The sequence below is a fragment of the Manacus candei genome, unplaced genomic scaffold (genome assembly GCF_025592945.1).
Source record: "Manacus candei isolate 608988 ecotype Guabito, Panama unplaced genomic scaffold, ASM2559294v1 h1tg000023l, whole genome shotgun sequence".
NCBI lineage: Eukaryota > Metazoa > Chordata > Aves > Passeriformes > Pipridae > Manacus > Manacus candei.
The window spans coordinates 12583543-12602702 of record NW_026138071.1 but is presented as its reverse complement, the minus strand read 5'-3'; the positions used below and the strand labels follow the sequence as shown (position 1 = coordinate 12602702).

General features: G+C 38.9%; 2 protein-coding genes across 7 annotated transcripts in view; both read right to left on the bottom strand.

Moving 5' to 3' along the window:
* Positions 1–445: 445 nt before the first annotated feature.
* Positions 446–13974, bottom strand: PDK1 (pyruvate dehydrogenase kinase 1). 2 transcript variants are annotated; one of them, XM_051787469.1, is made up of 11 exons: positions 13954–13974; positions 9581–9722; positions 8086–8157; positions 7379–7563; positions 6996–7085; positions 6622–6699; positions 5913–5989; positions 5125–5223; positions 4075–4185; positions 2831–2944; positions 446–2702 (listed from the first exon to the last, which is right to left on the bottom strand). In XM_051787469.1, the coding sequence occupies exons 2-11, from the start codon at positions 9688–9690 to the stop codon at positions 2562–2564; spliced, it is 1077 nt and encodes a 358-aa protein (XP_051643429.1). In that variant the 5' UTR covers positions 9691–9722; positions 13954–13974; the 3' UTR covers positions 446–2561. The 2 variants fall into 2 exon arrangements, with proteins under 2 accessions (XP_051643429.1, XP_051643428.1); XM_051787468.1 differs by lacking the exon at positions 13954–13974 and adding an exon at positions 12833–13091.
* Positions 13975–16161: 2187 nt separating this feature from the next.
* The window catches only part of ITGA6 (integrin subunit alpha 6), a 130343-nt gene continuing 127344 nt past the window's right edge, over positions 16162–19160 (bottom strand). For 4 of the 5 annotated variants that reach the window (XM_051787370.1, XM_051787371.1, XM_051787372.1 and 1 more), the window contains one exon: positions 16162–18224. In XM_051787370.1, the coding sequence (XP_051643330.1) occupies positions 18084–18224 (141 nt within the window). In that variant the 3' untranslated portion in view covers positions 16162–18083. The remainder of the gene's footprint in view (positions 18225–19160) is intronic. The other variant, XM_051787368.1, reaches the window with a different exon arrangement.

Below are 19160 nucleotides of genomic sequence, written 5' to 3'. Positions count from 1 at the left end.
CAAGCTACATAATCACCCAACAGAGTTTAATTTTTACAACAGTTTTAATGAATAAATGTAGTGATTCTTTCAAAAAAATTAACACAAACCAAGATTAATTTTACAGTGCAAGACTGAGTCCATTTGCATACAAAACTATTAATCTCAGCATTTCGATAGCTGAGCTAGTATACTAATTTTCTACAGTGATTCAGTTCAACTTAACCAATGTGCTAGCAATTACTTCAGTATAGTAATGGAAATACTAAACATGAAAGTTGTCTTCTGAACTTCTGTTTAAACCAAAAGTTGTCAAAGACCATGCTTGTAAGTAGGGTTAAACATTGTAAACCAAAGTAAAACATTTGTGTTTTCACCACAGTCATTTGGGGTGTCAGGTGAAGAGATAAATACAAATATAATTACACAGCAAGTTTCTAATAATCAGAATACAATTGGTAGTTAGTTGAGAGCTAACTCAGAGGCTTTATTTCAATAATATCTGAAATATTTAATAGACTTTGTAGAAAACAAACTGTTAGCTTTTCTTCAGAAACATCTCTTGCAGTTCTCAGCTATTACTAAAATCAGTTCAACTGAATTAATTAAAAGATGTAAAACTTAGCATAAAAGCAAGAATACTCAGCTTCAAATCTGAGTTTTTAAAAGTCCTTGCTGTAACTTTCAGCTTTAGTTTAGCAAAAGCAGTAGCTGCAAGTGTCCCCTCCAGGCCCCATTTTACCATGTGTGGCATTTCTCACGTACATCCTCTTGCAGGGCCAAAGAAGAGAACAGCTCTAGATTCTCCTCACTTGTAGCCAAGCAGATTAAAAGGTGTGCCAGTCACCATCTCTCACATCCTTGTAAGAAAGAAAAGCAGGGGCCTCAAGATGCCCACAGGCTTGAGTGGAGCAGGTAACGCTACTGTTGTGGTGCCAATTAAGCTAGAATAGTCCTCCCTCAGACTGTGTATATAGAGCAGTCTGTAATTCACTCCAGATAAAGTGCTCTACATTAGCTTGACCAGGGTATAAAACCATTTCACTGTTTTGCAGAACTCAGCTAGGGAGATAGCAGGTGGAAATCTCCAATCTGGCTCAGCTACAGCCAGAACAATTTCTGATGTGCCAGCTATGCCCTTCGTTTGCAGTATCTCACCTTCTGCTCTGCACAGAGATAGTAAACTTGCAAAATTTAGGCTTATTCTTTCTGAGAGGGATTATGCACGTCTACTGCAGAACAAAAATCACAGAATTACATGCAGCTAATTATCTGAGAAAAGGATTAGTTCTCAGTGGCGTTAACTGCATCACTCTTAAAACATTCAGGAATTACAGGGATCGAGGTGCAACATCCATGTGTATGATTTGAACAAAGCTGGCACAGTAGGCATTAAAAAAAGTTGAATCCTTTCTTAAAAGGAGGAGTTTGTACCTGAAATGTAATATTCAGTCCCCTCTCTATCTTCCCCAGTATGCTTTGACGGTTTGACTGATACACATTCTGCTCACCATGTTTAAGTTACAGTGTGACTTCCAGTTACTACAAAAATGAGACCAGAAGCACATCACAAATACAAAGGTATTTTCAAAAACTGTTAATTCCACTTTTTTTTAAATACTCCTGAGAAGGTAGCTTATATTGTCAAAGTAATAGAGATGCCCTATGAAGGGCAAATTTTAAAAAATCTGTTTATTAAAATAGTTTCCTTTTACAGCTGTAACCTGACAATTTCAAGTCTGAGAACTTACGAGGACTAGAACGCTGATGCTGCGTTTTGGTAGGACCTACAGAAATACAGGCAAATGCAAGACAACATTGTACTGTACACAAGCCAGCATTAGTTGTTAATTCACAATAATCAGGGAAAGATAAGCTTTTCACATGTATTATATATTCACATTAGAAAAAAAGAAATGCGACCGATGCCCCATACCTGAGATACATTATACCAGTAGTTGCAGCTAAAATTTTTTTATTATTTATTTTTTATCCCTACAGAGGTAAGCGTGATTTCTCTGGGTGAAAATACCCTTGATGTAGGCAAGGTGTGCTGGCAACATATCTTACTTTGCTAAATTAGGCTTCAGCATGCTGAAGATAAAAGAACAGCAAATGCCATACGGGTGCAAAGGTATAGCAATAAGCTCCTCAATATTTCTTACACGAGTTTCTCATTAATCTGTAATACTGTATAATGGAAAAATGCTCCAGTGAGCTTTTTCAATAGTTTTTCCATTAAAACAGTTTTGTAATTATATGAATTAATACCAGATGTGCTAGAGATTGCACTGATCCCTATAAAACCCAAAATACTGCTCCCTTGACTTAGCTTTTAAAGTAACCAAACCAGAAAATGAAACAAATTGTGACGTTCTTAAAATTTAAAAGTATGTACAAGTTTGGGAGTTTTGGTGGTTGTTGGTTTTTTAATTTCAGAAAAGACTATTACACTACACCCTCTATTACTCCACTTAAAATTACTTTCACATATCAAACTTGGTCACCATCTTGGTATAAATCAGGTCTTTTAAATTGCCTTTACAGACAAACCTACTTCTTATGAGCTGCCAAGGAAAAAGCTACATACTGCGAAAAGTGGTCATGTCCTTTGGCTCACTGCTTGGCACACACCAATCATCTGCTTCATGGTTTGCTTTATAATGCTTCCAGGCTGCTTTGTTATACACAGGGAGTCTTTCAATTGATTCTGTTGATAAGGCCTGTAAGGAGAGAAGACTGTAACTGATGATTCTTTTTAACTGAAGTTATAGTAACAGAACAAGGAGTTCCATTAGCAGTTTAGATTACACTTGCTGATAAATGTAAATGGTAAAGTGTTACATCATACCTTGATGTAAATAACTGCATCTGTACCATAGCCCTCTAAGGAATAGAGTTTCAGGTCTCCTTGGAAGTACTGTGCATACAGACGTGATATGGGTAAGCCATAACCAAATCCAGCCTGATCCAGGAAAAAAGGTATATTTCCATTAATTGCATCAGTGGTGTTTTCTGCTTTAACTTAACAGGTAAACAGACAAACTAAGCATGATGTTTGACAGTAAGAGGAGTTTATATGTTAATTATTATGGCCCCTCAGAACTATTATACATCCCAAAACCAGAAGAATGCATGGATGATTGTGATTATGAGAAAACTGTTTTATTCCTTTGTCAGGCAGGGCTGGTAGTTAACATTTCCTGTATTGTGGGAGCTTTTTGAAGAAGAGATACCATTACAGAAAACTGTACTGTGTCTGACTTATGTCTCATGGAGCTACTAATCTTAAGAACACCGAGGACTTAAGTCAGATACATTTCATCAGCAGTATATATAAAAAAGGTTCAAGACAAAATGTCTCTGAATTTGTAGCTTATACTAAAATTCTGTCAAGCCCTGACTGCAGTAGAAGGACACAGCCCTGAAGTGTTGGGCATGATTTTTTTTCACTTTCTAAATTTTAGAGGTGATCTCTCAATGAGCATACACAACACTTCTCTGTAAAGATCTAGTGTTTAATGAGTTGCAGACTCATCTATGTGCAGAACACTGATCACTGATGCAATGTGGGAGAATAAATACAGGAAAGCTGTTCAGAGATTCTGACTGGGAGCTTAGGCTTTATTTCTTGTGCATCTATTACATTCACATGAGACCAAAGTAAATTCTTCAAATGGCCTGTCACATGTGTGCTCCTTCATCCTTGCTGGGAGATGGTACAATTGACCTCACAGTGCAAATGAACTATGGCCTTGACCCAAAGTCATTGCTGTAATTATTTTTCCGTTCATTCAGTGGCTACAAAAAGAATTCAGTGTTCTGTCCTCGTTACAGTACGTGCAGCATAGCTAAGTGTTCTGCTTGAGGTAGCTGATCTTTAGATGTAGTAGAGGAAAACAGAATCTTGAATAAATTTTAGTATTTTATGCACTTTTCCAGTTATTTTCAGAAAAATACTCGAATTAAGCTATAACATTCAAACGGCAATACTCATTGTATCTATAAAATCAGTACTTCATAGCTTTGGCTAAATGGTTTCTTTTGTGACCATTAAACATAGCCAAGATGCCAAGATATGAAAGAGTTGCATACCAAAGGTGTAGCTCGTGAAGTCTCAACACGAGGACGTGGTGCTGTTGAATACATGTAGTTGAACAGTCTGTCAATTTTCCTCATAGGAACTCCACCACCACGATCACTCATCTGGAACAAGAAGGAGCATGTAGTGTTATGTCCCTGAATACAATTTTATAAAAGACAGCTTTTCTCAAACAATAAAATACCTGAGAAAGTTCAGGTAAAACATAATATGAAGTTGTCCCTGTTAAGTTACAGGTCTTCTTTAGTTCTCATCTCCAACAATGACTAGAGGGAGATCAATCCCTCCCTTTCATCCCTTATCCAAACCACTAAACAAAATACTACTGTAAGCATCATTCATATTCTCTTGGAAGCAACAATATTTTACTTAAATTGTGCATGGCTTTTATCTTTTGTCTGAGGTCAGTATCTATATTATTTACAAAATACCAGGTTCTCTGTATTTTTAATCTTTATTCCTCAGGAATACTGCCAGTTGAATATAGTTTACTAAAACCTGTTACTGAAGGAGTAAATCAAAGGAGTTGTTTTACTACAGTTTAGTTAAAGACCTATGAAAAACCCAATGCTTGCAGTTGGTATTTGAAATCCAACATGAATATTGTACAGAAAAAGAAGAAACTTCAAACTGTACTTAAGGAGGTTTGATTTGTGTGGAATATACAATTTTTTTTTGTTTGTTTTTCAGTTGTTTCACACCTGTATAGCTCTGTCATTGTCACTTAAAAAATGCTTAGTTAAAATTGTATAAAGATGCTCCTTCATTTTTAGTCATGGCTGCTTACAAGCTAGGCAAAACATGGCATGACAAAAGCACAGGATGCTATTGCAGAGCCTTCAGTGTGACTGTGCAACCTCGTCATGAACTTCCTACTAATGCACCACGTGAAATGCCATAATGGTCTTTTTACTTACAGACATAATCACGTTCTGTCTGTTGACGGAACCAGATCACCCGCTACAGGTAGTAATATGCTGCCTGTGGCAGGGAAAAAACCCTGATCAAAATAATCTTCAAAGTAATAAAAAAAAAGTGGGTACCTTCACAGTTAAATCCTCATTTCCCAACGTGACATGTACGTGAATTGCAGGATAAATGCATCGATCAGCGTTATGTTCCATGGTGGCTCTCATTGCATTCTGCAATTTTCAAGTACAACTTAAATCCTAATTCACTTTGCATATTACCTTAAAACATCATTTTAGGAGTTATTTTTATCACCTATTTTCAGAAGCAGAAAAAAATGTATATTGGTTTAGAATAATTTTTTTTATATTTTTGGTTTATTCAGTATCAGTATTTATATAGTTTGTTAAAATACACAGACTTCAAATATTTACTTTTTTTAAAGGAAACATCTGAATAGTTAAACTTACAGAGTTTTTGTTGTAGATTTCTTTATAATGCACAGTACATGCAATATGACACAAAGATCAAGAAAAGTCTAGGACTGAACTGCTTGAGGGAAGCTCTGGAGGACCTATTACACATTTTATCAGATTCGAAGATATCCCCAAAATTGTGTATCTTATTCTCACTTGCTTTATTAAGTAATATCTTCATATATTTTAAGATTTTAAGAACTGTCTGTTCAGAAGGTGTCAGATGTATTCAGTGGCTAGGCAAAGGAGATACATCTTCCAAAGCTGTTCATTTTCTATTCAATTACTGTTTGTCTAAACAGTACAATTAAGTAATGTTCCTGCAAGTAGCACAAGGTTTGCACTTGCAAAAACACACTGCTATCTAGAATTGATTCAAAAGGTAAAACCAATACAATCTCAGTAAACAAAGATGTACAAAAGACTTGCATAATAAGTGTACAGACCTTGAAAAGTTCAAAAACCATGTGATAGAGGTGTGATGGCACATACACCACTTGCATGGGCTGTCCTGGGGATTTAGCTGGAGAAAAGAGAGTCTAAATAATTAAATGGCAAATGAGGTATCTTTTATTCGTTCTCTCAGTAGTTCAAAATGTGAATCTGTATTGCTGAATTTTCGAAAGAAGGAAGATTTTAACAGAAATCTTTTGAAAAGGTGATGTTAATCAAAAGTCACACTCAAGATTTTCAAATGCTGTTTGCTGCTTTAGAAATTAATCTTAAAACCACTTTGGCATCACTGATCAGGGCACATCATAGTTGCTTTCTGTAACCCTTGAGGAGGTTATAATGAAGATGGAATGGAACGCTTGGTATAAATCTTTTAAGTGTCACAAGAAATGCAGAGAGGGTGAGATGCAGTAGTGTAGGTGAAGACATACAAGAAATCTTAGAGAGGGAAGGAGGCTGCTAAAATTTGTTACATCAACAGCTGTAGTGTCAAAAACTTTTCTACTGATTTCAGTTTTCCAATTAAAGGGAGGAATGGGGAAAGCCTTCTGCCAGATTTTTAAAAACCCAAACTATTTACAACAGTAGATCCAAGAGAACACGTTAACTATACGAAAGGCAGAAAGAGGACATTCCACCACCAGCTACTTTAGAAGAAGCCATCATGATGTTCAGGAGGGTGCCTCATCCACATTCACTTACCGTTCAGCTCTTCAAGGATAAGTTCTGGAGAGCTCATGTAATATAAATCACAAAGTCTCTTGGCACTTTCATAGCCATCTATAATAAAAACAGAGGAAGTTACATTTCCCCCTCCCACTTTTTTTTTTCCTTTACAGTTTGCCAAAAAGAAAAACAAAAATTGCAAGTATTGTGCACTGTCAGGGAGATTTTGTATTTTCTGACAGAAGCTGGCTTTATAGGAAAAAGATACAAATTGCATTACACTTTAAATAAAACTTCTACTCCAGGTAGAAAAGAACTAAGCGGTATATGAGTATCAGGATGTGTATTTGCTCTTAGTACAGATATTCATGTAAGTTTTCAGGATTCTAGTTCTTATCTGCTGAATTTACCTCTAATAACTTCAACAACATTGCAGTTAGGATCGATGCTTCCAATGTGTTTTGGATGAGCTGGATTAATTTTCCCACCAAACAGTAAAGCTGCCAAAAAAGAAAATATTATTTAATACTCAGTATAATTTTATAATTTTAGTTTACATCTTCAGCTATGCTAAATAAAAATTTTATAGGCAATCTATATTTCCAGTCTTCACCATACTTGAAAGATTACTATTAATAAATATTTTAGGAGTTGAATTGAGTTCATAAATAGCAAGGCAAACAGTGCACTCATAAGTAGCATTTAAGTACCTACGAAGCACTTAAAAATTAAAGGAAGATACACTTGACATAGTGCAGGTATCATTTCCCCTCCTTTCAGCACTGGCACTCACAGTGCTGGTTAAGGAGCATTCTGATTGAAATGCGACTCATGTAGAAACGGTCTAAAAAATACTGCACGTTCTGCGAGGTCACTGGATCGATGCCAAAGCTCTCCTTGTATTCTATTACTCCTTGAGCCATCGTAGGAATTACATCGTTGTGCCGATTCCGGATTTTTATCACGGTATCTGTAAAACTAAAATTAATACACTGTTAGTGTTTCAAGGGAATTTAATACTCTGGCAAACAGAGTACCTGCCTACAAAAATGAAGACTGTTACATTCAGAAATATTACAGGTCTGCCTATTGCAGTAAGAAGACTGGTCAGACTTTACAGCGTATTTTAGGGGACTAGCATTGAAACAATTCAACTATTTTGACTATTTATAAAATGACCATTTATTTATTTATTTATTTATCATCTTGATTGCTGCCACAAGAAAGAGAAAACCGCGCCACCGTTTTCATGCAGAACATCCCATGTCTCTCAGATGGCACTTATGGTCAGCCAACACTAACCAAAGCCTCTCTACAGAACAACATGATGTTAAAGTGTTCTGTTTCCTGGTTTCCTGTACCCTCCTTTTAGGAACAGGGGGTGACATTACTGCAATTCTTATGTAAAGACTGAGATATTTTTCTTAACCTATTGTTTTCTTGCCAGTTCTTCCATATAATATTAACAAAATATTAACATATGTGACAGCAAATCCTTACCTGTGAATAGTCCCTGAATCTTCTGAGCTTTTGTCCTTAAAGTCAAGGATCTCCTGAAGACTTTGGACATACCTTTCAATGAAAGAAAAAGGACAAAGACCAATTCTAATATGCCTCCCCAGATCTCTTTGGTTAGCAATTTGTGGTCTTCTAAGGTTGCTTGTTTCCATGTCATAGTACCTGTCCCCCATGAATTTTGTTAGATTCTTTTGAATCTATTAATGACATTTCTGCCAAAATTTCCAGAGCGATGAACTCCACAATTTAATTAGAATGCATAAAGGATCATCTTTGTATTTTAAACCCAGTGGGTGATCACTTATTTGCAGCCCCAGCAAGTTCCTGTTATTAGAAAAATCTTTCCAGCTTATTCATGAATTAAGTATTTCTGCCATCTATTCCTTAGATGCATATTTTTCAAGCTGAAGAATTCTATTTGGTTTCTCCTCACGTAAAAATTGTTCCAACCCTCTGATTATCCCTCTTGGTCTTTTCTGTTTAGGACAGAGTGACTAAAACAGCATACAATTCAGAGGAATAAAGGGCTAACACAGTCGTACAATTGTATTCCTCCCCATTTGTTACTTAGTTCCTAACACAATTTTCCTTCTTGTCCATCAACTGACATATTTGGAAAAATATTCCCAGTAGCATCAAAATTTCTTTTTCCATTGTAAGCAAGCAATTATACAGGGAGAGGAGAGTCCTCCCTGTGTTCTACCTTGCATTTGTCCAAGTAGAATTCATTTCCCATTTGATCAATGTCATTTACTATCATGAGAATGTAAGCATTTGTGTTTCATTAAGAGCCTTCCTCTTCATTGATAGCTTTTTATATTCAGTCATCTAATCAATCCTACTTATTCACTGGCAGGTTTTCTGTTCTCTTAACTTTAAAAGCCTTTCCAGATATCTTTGTGCCTTTAGCTGTTACCAAGCAATCTCTTTGTTTTGCTTTCATCTTAACAAGTTTATATTTATGTGTAAGTTCCTTATCTGAAAGTAAATGTTACTTTTCAAAGAATATCTTTTTTACTTTAATAGTTTCATATTCTTTCTATTGTTTTATGTTTTGGCTTTGGGAGCTTCCTATTGCTTTCTTCATATTTTCTACATCTTTACTATCAATATGCAATAACCTGTCTTGTAAATGGTTTCTAGTATGTTTTTGCAAGCATGTTTTGCAGGCCTTAGCCTACTTCTGTTGGTTTCTTCAACTAGCCTCTTCATTTTTATGTAAGTCCCCTATTAAACATTGTTCTGGTGGATTTGAATTCTCATACATGAGTGTCTCATGGGTTCTCTAATTGCTGCTAAAGAGTTTTTTCCAAGTCTGTAAATTTAGTTTCTGATCTATATCACATTGGATATTTAGCATCTCACTTTATATAAGGGATGTTCATGTAACAAGCCCATGAAATGTTCTTTCAGTAGAAAAGAATGAGTTCCTCCGACCTATGTATATGCAGAAGGTATGAAGTGTCACTGTTCTTACCAGCTCTGAACCAGCTGAACTGAAGGTGTTCTCAGGAGGTTGTCTGGAAGCAGACTTATTTCCTTCATTATGTTTGCCAATCTCACAGGCAGCTCTTGTCGCAGAAACATAAATGAAGTCTTTTCACAAGCATTTTCAGATCCTAAAACCAAAATAAATATATGACAGAATAAAGTCAACACTTATGGCAGAAAACTACACAAAGTCTTACTTTCTTGCATAAGAGGCCTGTGGCTTGGTTTCAAACTTGACTTGGCCAGGCTGGTAGGGCAATGTTTCTTTCATGGCAGCAGCCCATTTGTATTTCAAAACGTACCTCATATTGTGACCTACCAGCCCTGTTCACGTAAGGAGAATCTTCAATATACAGAGCAATAGCTGCAGACCCAAACTACTCAACTTTAAATGCAGCTTCTATCCATGTATATTGTTCATTTTCTTTGCAGCAAGCACTGACTCTAACCACCACTGATCAAACAGTATGTCATTCTGAGCGTATCGGAGAGGCAAATGAAACCAGCACAGGAAACTATTTATGGGAAGGGTGTTTGAGAAAGTATCTTGGTCCCATACACCCTGCTTTTGATCGCTGATCTTACTGAATTACCATAAGACATATTGGAACACTTTCAGAAAATAAATTCTGTAATACTGATCTCATTTTCAACTAAATCTGTTGTAGTTTAAGTTCACTGTCTTACAGGAACAGAAGACAGATGAATGAATTCACATGAATACCGAGAAAGAAATGAAAGTAGGACAGCTACTGTGCTTATCTGTTGGCATAGTAGTTTTTCCATACATTTACTTTTAAATGTTTTTACATTTTTAAAAGGTAGAAGCTTCTGATAAGAGACCTGCCCTTTGTTAAAGAGAGATGTCATCTGTATGGGTGGCAATTAAACGTGGTTATTAAAAGCAAGACCTGAGTTTACTCCCACAAAGCTTGTTTTCCTAAGCGAGACAGGAGAGTGCAGCATGGGGAAGAGGCTAAGAAATATCACTGTATATCACTCTCAGCCAGACTTCTGTCTGGACTTCATGAGTGTCATGTAAACAGCACCTGAACTTACTAAACTGCTCATCTTCTGCACTGAAGTACATACCTCACCCTGGTGTTTTACAGCAGGTGTCTCCTAAAAATTAACTCTGGTGTACTGCTCAGTTCACTCTTTCCATCTGGCAAGGTGGAGTTGGGGAAGAAAATTAAAGAAAAAAAAAAAAGGAAGCTGGGAGTGTCTTAAAAAGTAAAAATCTTCACCAAATTAAATGGAGTACCTTACTTTAAAGCATCCAGACTTGGATACATCATAAACTACACTGATGAAAGAATGTCAGTTAACTTAATGAAAAAGAAATTCCTCCCCAGTGGCACTTACCAGTATTATTTGTTGTCTACATATGACCTCTGCCCAGAAACCTTTCATTCTCCCTAGTCAGATTGCATTTCAGGCATGACTGTTACTGCCCTTTCCCTTTTCTTGGGTAAAATTCCACAAACAAGTCAGACTGAAGGTATTAGAACATAAATATAATCTTTAAATGCCTCATATACTCAGCAAATTACACTCCACAAAATAGTTTTTGTATCTGGAGGTTGCCTTTTTGCAATCCTGGGTCAAATAGGGAAGGCAGTTTAGGGCAGGACTTTGCTGAATGGACAAATGAGTCTTTCCCTGTGCAGCTACAGTCTGGCTAGGCAAAGAACAGATAAGACTCCTAGAAAAAATACTGCAGGCTTGAAAATCAAGATATGACTGATGTATATGAGCCAGACCTAAATTTGCTTATGGAATATTTCATTTTTTTAAGTTAGCATTACCAGATTTATTTCCTCTTTGAATGCTCTCCCTAGAGCAAAAGGAGACAAAAAAATCCCTAATGAAAACATCATCAGATTATAATGGCTACAGAATGTCTTAAAGACTTGTCTCAGTCTTGCACTCTACTCTCTTTTTTGCCTTTGTTATTAGTTTTTCACTATCTGTGATTAAATCCTTAAGCAAAGGAGAGGAAAAAAAATTAAACATTTTCAAAATTATTTTTACCTTATGTTCAGGTAACTAACAGTAAAAAAGTAGTCTATCTTTTGACACAAGGGAATAGTGTGCCTTGAAAATAAACACTGATTTTAAGGTAAGAATTACTTTATCAGTATTTAGTGGTAAAATAATACAGGTCAGAGCAAACTCTGAATTACGAGATTCTTTGCTTAAAAGTATGGTAGCAACAGAACATCGGGTGGGGTTCCTGTATGAATCCAGAGTTTATATGTTGGATACATTTCATTGCCACAAATGAAACGTTGAATAGACGGATGAAGTGACAGTAGACAGTTAAGAGAAAGTTTTCTTTGTAAGTCTTCCTACTTACACAAAGTCTGGGGCTCTATGACTAGTTCTCAGTTATGTTTTACTTACAAAAATGTAAAAAGCAATGCAACTATTAACTAGTTAAATGCTTATATGCAATACTTATGTAAGCGTTTATGTGCACCAGAGTGCACAGGATACAGAAAGGCACTTATAGTGAGACTTACACAACCTTTCCCTGTGTGGTCTTTGCTTTGAAGCAGAACAGAACAATTGCTGTGATCCCTTTTGTTTCCAAGCACACAGTCAAACCTGGAAGCATTATGAGTGGTTTTAGTGAAGAATATAAGACTGAGTATCCTGTTACTGATCTGCTCATTTTCAGCGCTAGATTCCGAATCCTCTAGGATGGCTTTTGGTCTCCGCACCCTGCTCCTTCTACCACCAAATTTTGGGTAAGGTGTTTCTGTAGGGCACAGACATGCGACTCAGAAGTGATGATTGTTCCAGCCCCTCGGTGCCATCTGAGGTTAGGTGTTTACTGTGTTTGGAATATACCTTAAAAGGTCACACGCTGCCAGCTTGCAGAAGGCTTAACCAGTCTCACCTGAGTCACTGCTCTGACACTACCAGCCGTCCCCACCCTCTGCCCTGCAGTTTCTGCATGAAGACGCCCAGCTACTCTGGTGGTGCCAAAAACTGGAGTTTTCAGCTGAATTTCCACCTTGTCACGCTTCCAGTCTCCGGGAAGGCGCCAACTGGGCTCCCTTGTCCCAGAAGGAAGCAGGGCCTTTCTGTGCCAGAGAGCGCGGCACCAACATGGGATAAGCAACAGCGGGCAGCGCTGACGGTGGAGGGTCGCGGCCGGAGCCGCCCCGCTCCTCACAGGCACCTGCGGGAGCAGGGGCAGCGCGGGGAGTGCGGCCCGGCACGGACTCACCGAAGTCCAGAAACTGCTTCATGGAGAGCGGCGAGGGGGAGAAGCGGGAATAGAAATCCACCTGCTGCGGGATGGTGCCCGGGGCGGCCCCGCGCAGCAGCGCGCGCAGCAGCCTCATGGCGCAGCTCCGTCCGCTCAGCTCAGCTCAGACCGGCCCAGCACGGCCGCCATTTCCCGCCACGCCGCTCCCCCGGCCCCAGTCCCTGCCCAGGCCGCCTCCGCCGCGCCGCCAGGAGGAGGTGCCCGAGGGGGAGGTGGGCGGAGGGGAGGGCGGCTCTGAGGGAGCGGGGCGGGGGCGCCCGGAGCAGCCCGGCAGCCCCTGAGGTGCCTTGACGGCCCGCCGGGAGAAGGCAGCGCTCGCTTCCCGGAGGGTCCCCCCACGGTACAGGGGCGCTGCGGGGCGGGGGCCGCCGCCTGCCCGGCGAAGGGCTGCGGGGCGGGAGCGGGGGGAGCGGGGGCCCAGGCACAGGGATCCCTGCGGGCTCGGCCGTGCGCTGCCCAGCGCGGGACCGGGCGGGGACGGGTCCCCGGGGGGCGGTGGGAGGGCAGAGCCTCACCTGAGGGAGTCGGTTCTTCTTGATAGCGCATCCTTTGCCCAGCTGCGGGGTGGGCTGGGATTTGTTTCAGTTATCAGGGAAAAAAAGAATTAAAAAAAAATACAGAGGAAAAAATAGGGCTTCTGCCAGGTAGACTCCCGATCTGTCAACAATGAGCACCATATGCATCTGTATTGGTTAAAAATCACTTTGACCATAGATCACATTAAATCACTTTAGTAGCTGTTAGGATGCTAATGCAACATGTGAGGTACCAAACAGTGTATTTAATAGTTTATTGTCCTGCTCTGGTAGAAATATCTAGAATATGAACCAAAAAAGCAGTTGTGATTATAAGCATTTCTGATAAACTTAGATGTTAAGTTTTGACACTAGGCTCTCATCTCCAACAGATAGGTTTATTGGCAGAGATCAATTTTGATATCTGGTAGCTTGGTACCTCAGAAGAGAGACCCCAACAAAGAAATTCCTGGGAGTGATGCACTTCTCAGCTCTGTACTGTTGAACTCCTCCACTTCAAGAAACGAAGCGATATCTTGCAAACATTTCTGTTAATTAACTTACCGTGTTATTTCCAAAGTATTTGACTCTTCTGTCCCTTCTTCCCCTATCCCCTGATGACACTGGGATTGAGAGGTGAAATACTGTTTATTAGTGCCAAGGGGGCGTATGTTGGTGTGCAGTACTTAGGTAAGCAGAAGCAAGGACACCTCCTCTTGCAAAAACCTGTTCTCTCTGCCTGTTTTCTATGATGAGGAAGGAAGGGCCCTGAAAACGTGCAGCTTGCAGACAAACATTTTGGAGAGTAAGAAAAGGAGGAAAGAGGTCTATCTTGCAGTATGGAAAATGCAAACTGCAGGTCCCCAGTCCATGTACAGTGACCATGTCACACCTTGGCTGTGTCTTGGGCTAAGGAGTTTCTGTGTTTTCTCACAAGGATCATGGTTAGGACTCAGCAAGGCTTATGAGGCTGTAAAAGGTGTATAGTATCTATGACTCCATAGCCTGGGAAGACAAACAAACATTTAATGGCATCTGAGGACCGGGATAAAAAACTGAAGCAACTGCTTACACAGTCCCTGTGGGGAGATACACTGCTTCCATTCTTCCTGTGACACACAGGCTGTTGTCTGGCAGGCCAGCTGAAGCACGTCCAGCATGTCCACAGGCCTCTGCTGGCTCAGCATGCCAGCTACAGTTGCCTGGTTGTTTCATTACAGCTTGTTCTCCTGGGTTTTGCAAACCAACTGCTGCCACCTTTGCCTACTCTGTGCTGGGAGAAGTTATTTCAGCTGTTTGTAAATGAGCAGCTTTCTGGCTCTGTGTGGTCTGCTGATATTAGTTTAGACACACTCCAGTCATGATGATTAGCATTGGAACGTGGGTGCTTTGAATGGGGACTGGTAGTTCAGTGCCACTTTCAAAAGTTTCCTTTCACTTTATGGGCTGATTCCTGATATTTGTGTCCACCCGAGTGCCCTGTTCTCTCTTTTTCCACATATAACTTCTGCACAGGTCGTTATTGAAACTGTACTGTGGTGGTCACTTGCATTGAAAGCTTCTCTCATAAGATGCATCTCCTGTGCTCTGACGGTTAAAGGTACATGAAGGTATTGCAGTTTACCAACATCCCACTTATGTACCTTAGGGGTATATAGTGTATCTATTTTTTATGTAGATACATACACACTGCACACACTATATATAGCAAATATAGTACATTAGGTTCTATAAGGGTACATATATACATACTGTACACATACACTGTTATTTATAGTGCTGTATCACTGTATATATAGTATATACTATATATAGTACTATGCATGTATGGTATATATCAGCATATATAAAGCACAATATACTATATTAGTACTAAACCTTATGATCAGCTACTTAACTGTTCTCCCAGTCCGTATTTTGTCTTGTTGTAGAAAAATGTTTGTTGTGCTATGTGAATGAGAATACTTGTTTGATAAATGCAGGTTGAGTTCACATCTTGGACATGCTCTGAAAGGTCTAGTGGCATCTTCTGGTTCTAGTCCTGGAAGTTTCCTGGCCACAACAAACGCTGGCCTAGCACATATCCAGCTAACCCTTATCTTCAGGCTTTGTTGCATTAAAAGGCCTCTCAGCAAAGGCGAACAAAGGATCCTGTGAGGGCTGACATCTTAAAAACGGAGATAAACTATGTTTTCTCTGTTGGGTTTGGTGGTTTTTCCCCCTGCGTATTTTTGGCTTTTCTGTGGGGTTTTTTGGTGGACTTGAAGCTGTACCCTGCAATTGTGTTACTGACTGTCAGTATCAATCTTTCACTGCTGAATAGAGATAGGTATATGAAGTCCTTGACCAATTCTGGGGGATGTATCCCTCTCCCCTACTTACTCAAACACTCATCTGGCTGTATTTAGGAAAATTTTTAGGAGGCTGGTTGCACTGAAGATCCCCTGGGCAGTGTGAGCGCAAGCACGGAGTGAGGAGCGGGCAGCTTGCCTCGCTGGGAGCTGACACTTGGAGCTCTGCCAGGCTCCAGGCTCTGCCTGCCCCTGAGCAATGCTGGCAGCCACAGCAAGTAGCAGAGAGCCTGCGAGCACGAGATTGTGCCTTATCTCCTGCAGCTCCTTGTGTGCCCTTCTGCGTGGGGCAGGAGCAGGAGCTGTGGCAATATCAAGAATCAGAGAACTTGTTACAGTTTGTGGCTTTCAGCATATTCTACTGAACTTAGCTATGGCCACCTCAGTTAAGTACGATAAAATCACTATTGCCAAGACAATGTTTAATTAAAAAAAATTTATTTCACACTTCTATACAAATATCCACAGGTCATTTCTAATCATGGAATGATGTAGCATTGTTAGCCAGTATAATGAAAGTTTGAGATAAAAGTATACCAGTGACATGACTTATTTTTCAAGAACTTTCACTTTAACACTGCTAAGACATTCATGTTCTTAGGCGAGGGCCAGAATCTGCTTTTAGATTCAGGGGTATTTGTTAAGCTTCTTAGCCCCTGATTAGCCTGGCTTCTGATGTTGCTGAGCCTTTCAGCAAATAAGCTAGAATTTTAAAAGCTCAAACACTGGGTAACATCAACATTCATATGCAAATGTTCATAAAATCAGTCATAACATACTGAGATTATTTAGTGTTAAGAAAGATGAGTGTAGTAAATTAATTGAAACTTTTTAGGTGACCACACCTTCGTACTAATGTTCAAAGTTAGTAGTAAAAATAAGACACTTGACAACTGCCCTCCTAGCAGGTTTTTACCCTATGAGGGGAAAAAGTACCAAGAGGTTTTTGCATAGTTCAAATTACGAGCAATTAAATACATACTTTTTGAGCAGAATTTTGTTTCACATGGAATAAACAGTTTTGAACTAAATCTTTGTTCTTAAATAGTACCAACACTTTAAAACCTGGGTAAAAAAGTAAACTCTTTAAATAATTTTATCACTTATGGTACAGTAACTAGATTTCTGATAAACAACATCATGGTTCTACTTTATCAACATTCAGGTATTCGAGATGATTCAGTAGTCTCAATGTGGATCAGCTCCAGATCCACACAGTTAAGGTACATGAGGCATCTACAGACTCTTTCAAGTGCTGTATAACAGTTGCAGTAGTCAATGCCTTTTGCCAAACAGGAAGTCCTTATGAAGCTGGAAAGCTGTTTTGAGAGAACTCACTTTCTTACAGCAAGTATAAAACTCTATCTAAACCCCTATTTCTGCTTGGTGTCCAAATCCTTAAATAGTCTGCAATAATATACAAATCATGTTACAAGACCTGATGTTACAACACATAAACTTACAAGTATCAGGAAAAGAAAGGCCCCATACACATTATTAGCATAAATATTTACATTTTTAGAAAGTATTGGCACCTTCAGTTACTTATTAAAATGCAGTGAAAGCCTCAGGTCTCATAATCTTAAGTTCAAAAACACAGTGGATTTGAAAATTCATTTAAGTCTTTGGCCTAACAGTTAGTCAAAGACAATGATTTATAACAAAAATAAATACAAAAATGACTAAAATATATATATACAAAAAGTACATCTAATATTCAAGCCTCTCTTTTTAAAAAAAACCTGTGTATATTTGTTGTGAGCAAGAATCACACAATCTGATCTTAAAAAAAAAATATTTAAAAAAATCAAGCAACATGACCCATTGCACATGTAATTTAAGATGATGCTTCTTGTTAAGCCCTAACTACTGCAGCAGGTAAAGGTTATGACTAAAGCAAACTTGCAGGTCTTCAGTTATACTTGAACAAAGTGTGTTAAGGCCACTGTGTGTTTGTAAAGCACTATGTATTGAGGGAACAATGGAGAACCTGTCTTGACGTTAATCGTCCATTCCTTACATACCAGGAAGAAGGTCAGGATCACAGGAAAAGGTCTGCTATAGTGGTTTTGCATATTTTGCAGAAAAGACCCCAAATCAACATAGTATTTTCTGAAGTGTGGGTTAGATTTGAGGGGGGAAAGAGGCAGTCTGAAAATTAAATAATGCAAATAAAGTCTGTTGAAGCAATTTTAACTGTGCAAATAAAAGCCTCAGTATAAGTAGTAATATCTACAATCAAATGGTGAATGTCCATAGTGTTCATAGGTCTAACTCCATCAGTATTCCATTAATGAAAACCTTAACCTCTCTCTGAACTTTCTGGATGGAGAACATTTTTCCCTAAGAATAACTTTCATTTTCATTCCATTTTGTGAACCACTGTTTTGTCTCATCTTTGATCTGTCGCTCTTCTTTCCGAATTCTCACAGCGTGATAGCTGGGGACACTGTCTTCGTACCTGGAACGCTGGAAGAACCCACACTGGGGTAGAGGAGAAAAAGAACAGTTTAGGTTTAAGTTGCTGCCAAAGTACTACAGTCATAGAGGCACTAAATTCTTCCTTTGCACAAATACAAAGGTAAGAAAATTGAAAAGAAAAATATGTAAGCCAAAAATGTAGCATACGTAGCTGTAAAAATGTGAGGCAGCAGGTCTGCATTAGTTATTCCAGCAGCACTTGAAGACAAATGGCACAGTCTGGCCATATGGTGGTAATCTAATACCTTAAAAAGATTCCCTTCAGTACAAAGCTGTTCATTCATCTAATGAGAGCATTTAACTGCTACACAATGAAGTAGGTACAGTTCAGGAAAGCTCCTTCTCCTGAATCAAAGGTAACTATGTACTTCAGTGTCTTCCTGCATGGTGACATGATTTACCCTTAAAAATCTACAAAAAGACTTCCAGAACCGCCAAGAAAAGTTACACTAGGGCCTTGTTTTTCAAAGCACCATCTCAACTACAGTCATCTGAACTAATTACACATATGCAGTATTAGAAACACAAGTCTTGCTTACTTTGCCATGGGAAATCACTCTAGATGAAATCCTGTACAGTTTATTTGTGCTCTGCAATTTCTTATCCAAAGCCACTGTAAAAACTGATTTTAAATATAGAGGAACAGACTGAAATTAATTTTCAAAACAAAATGGAGCTATGGCTACCACGTTACCAAGATCATGACTGGCAGACACTCAGCTGTACGTGCTTACAGATCACTGAGGTAAGATTAGGGTTAAGAGACATTGTGCCATCCAGCTGTCATTAGGTACTGCTGGGGGTAAGAAAAGATTAAAGTGGCAAGGTCTTTTTGTTCATAGTGTTTAGAGTGCTGGGTTTTTTGATTTTGTTTGGTTGGCAGTTTGAAGTTTTTTTAGTATTAGAACTTACATGGAACTGAATTAAAAAAAGGTTATA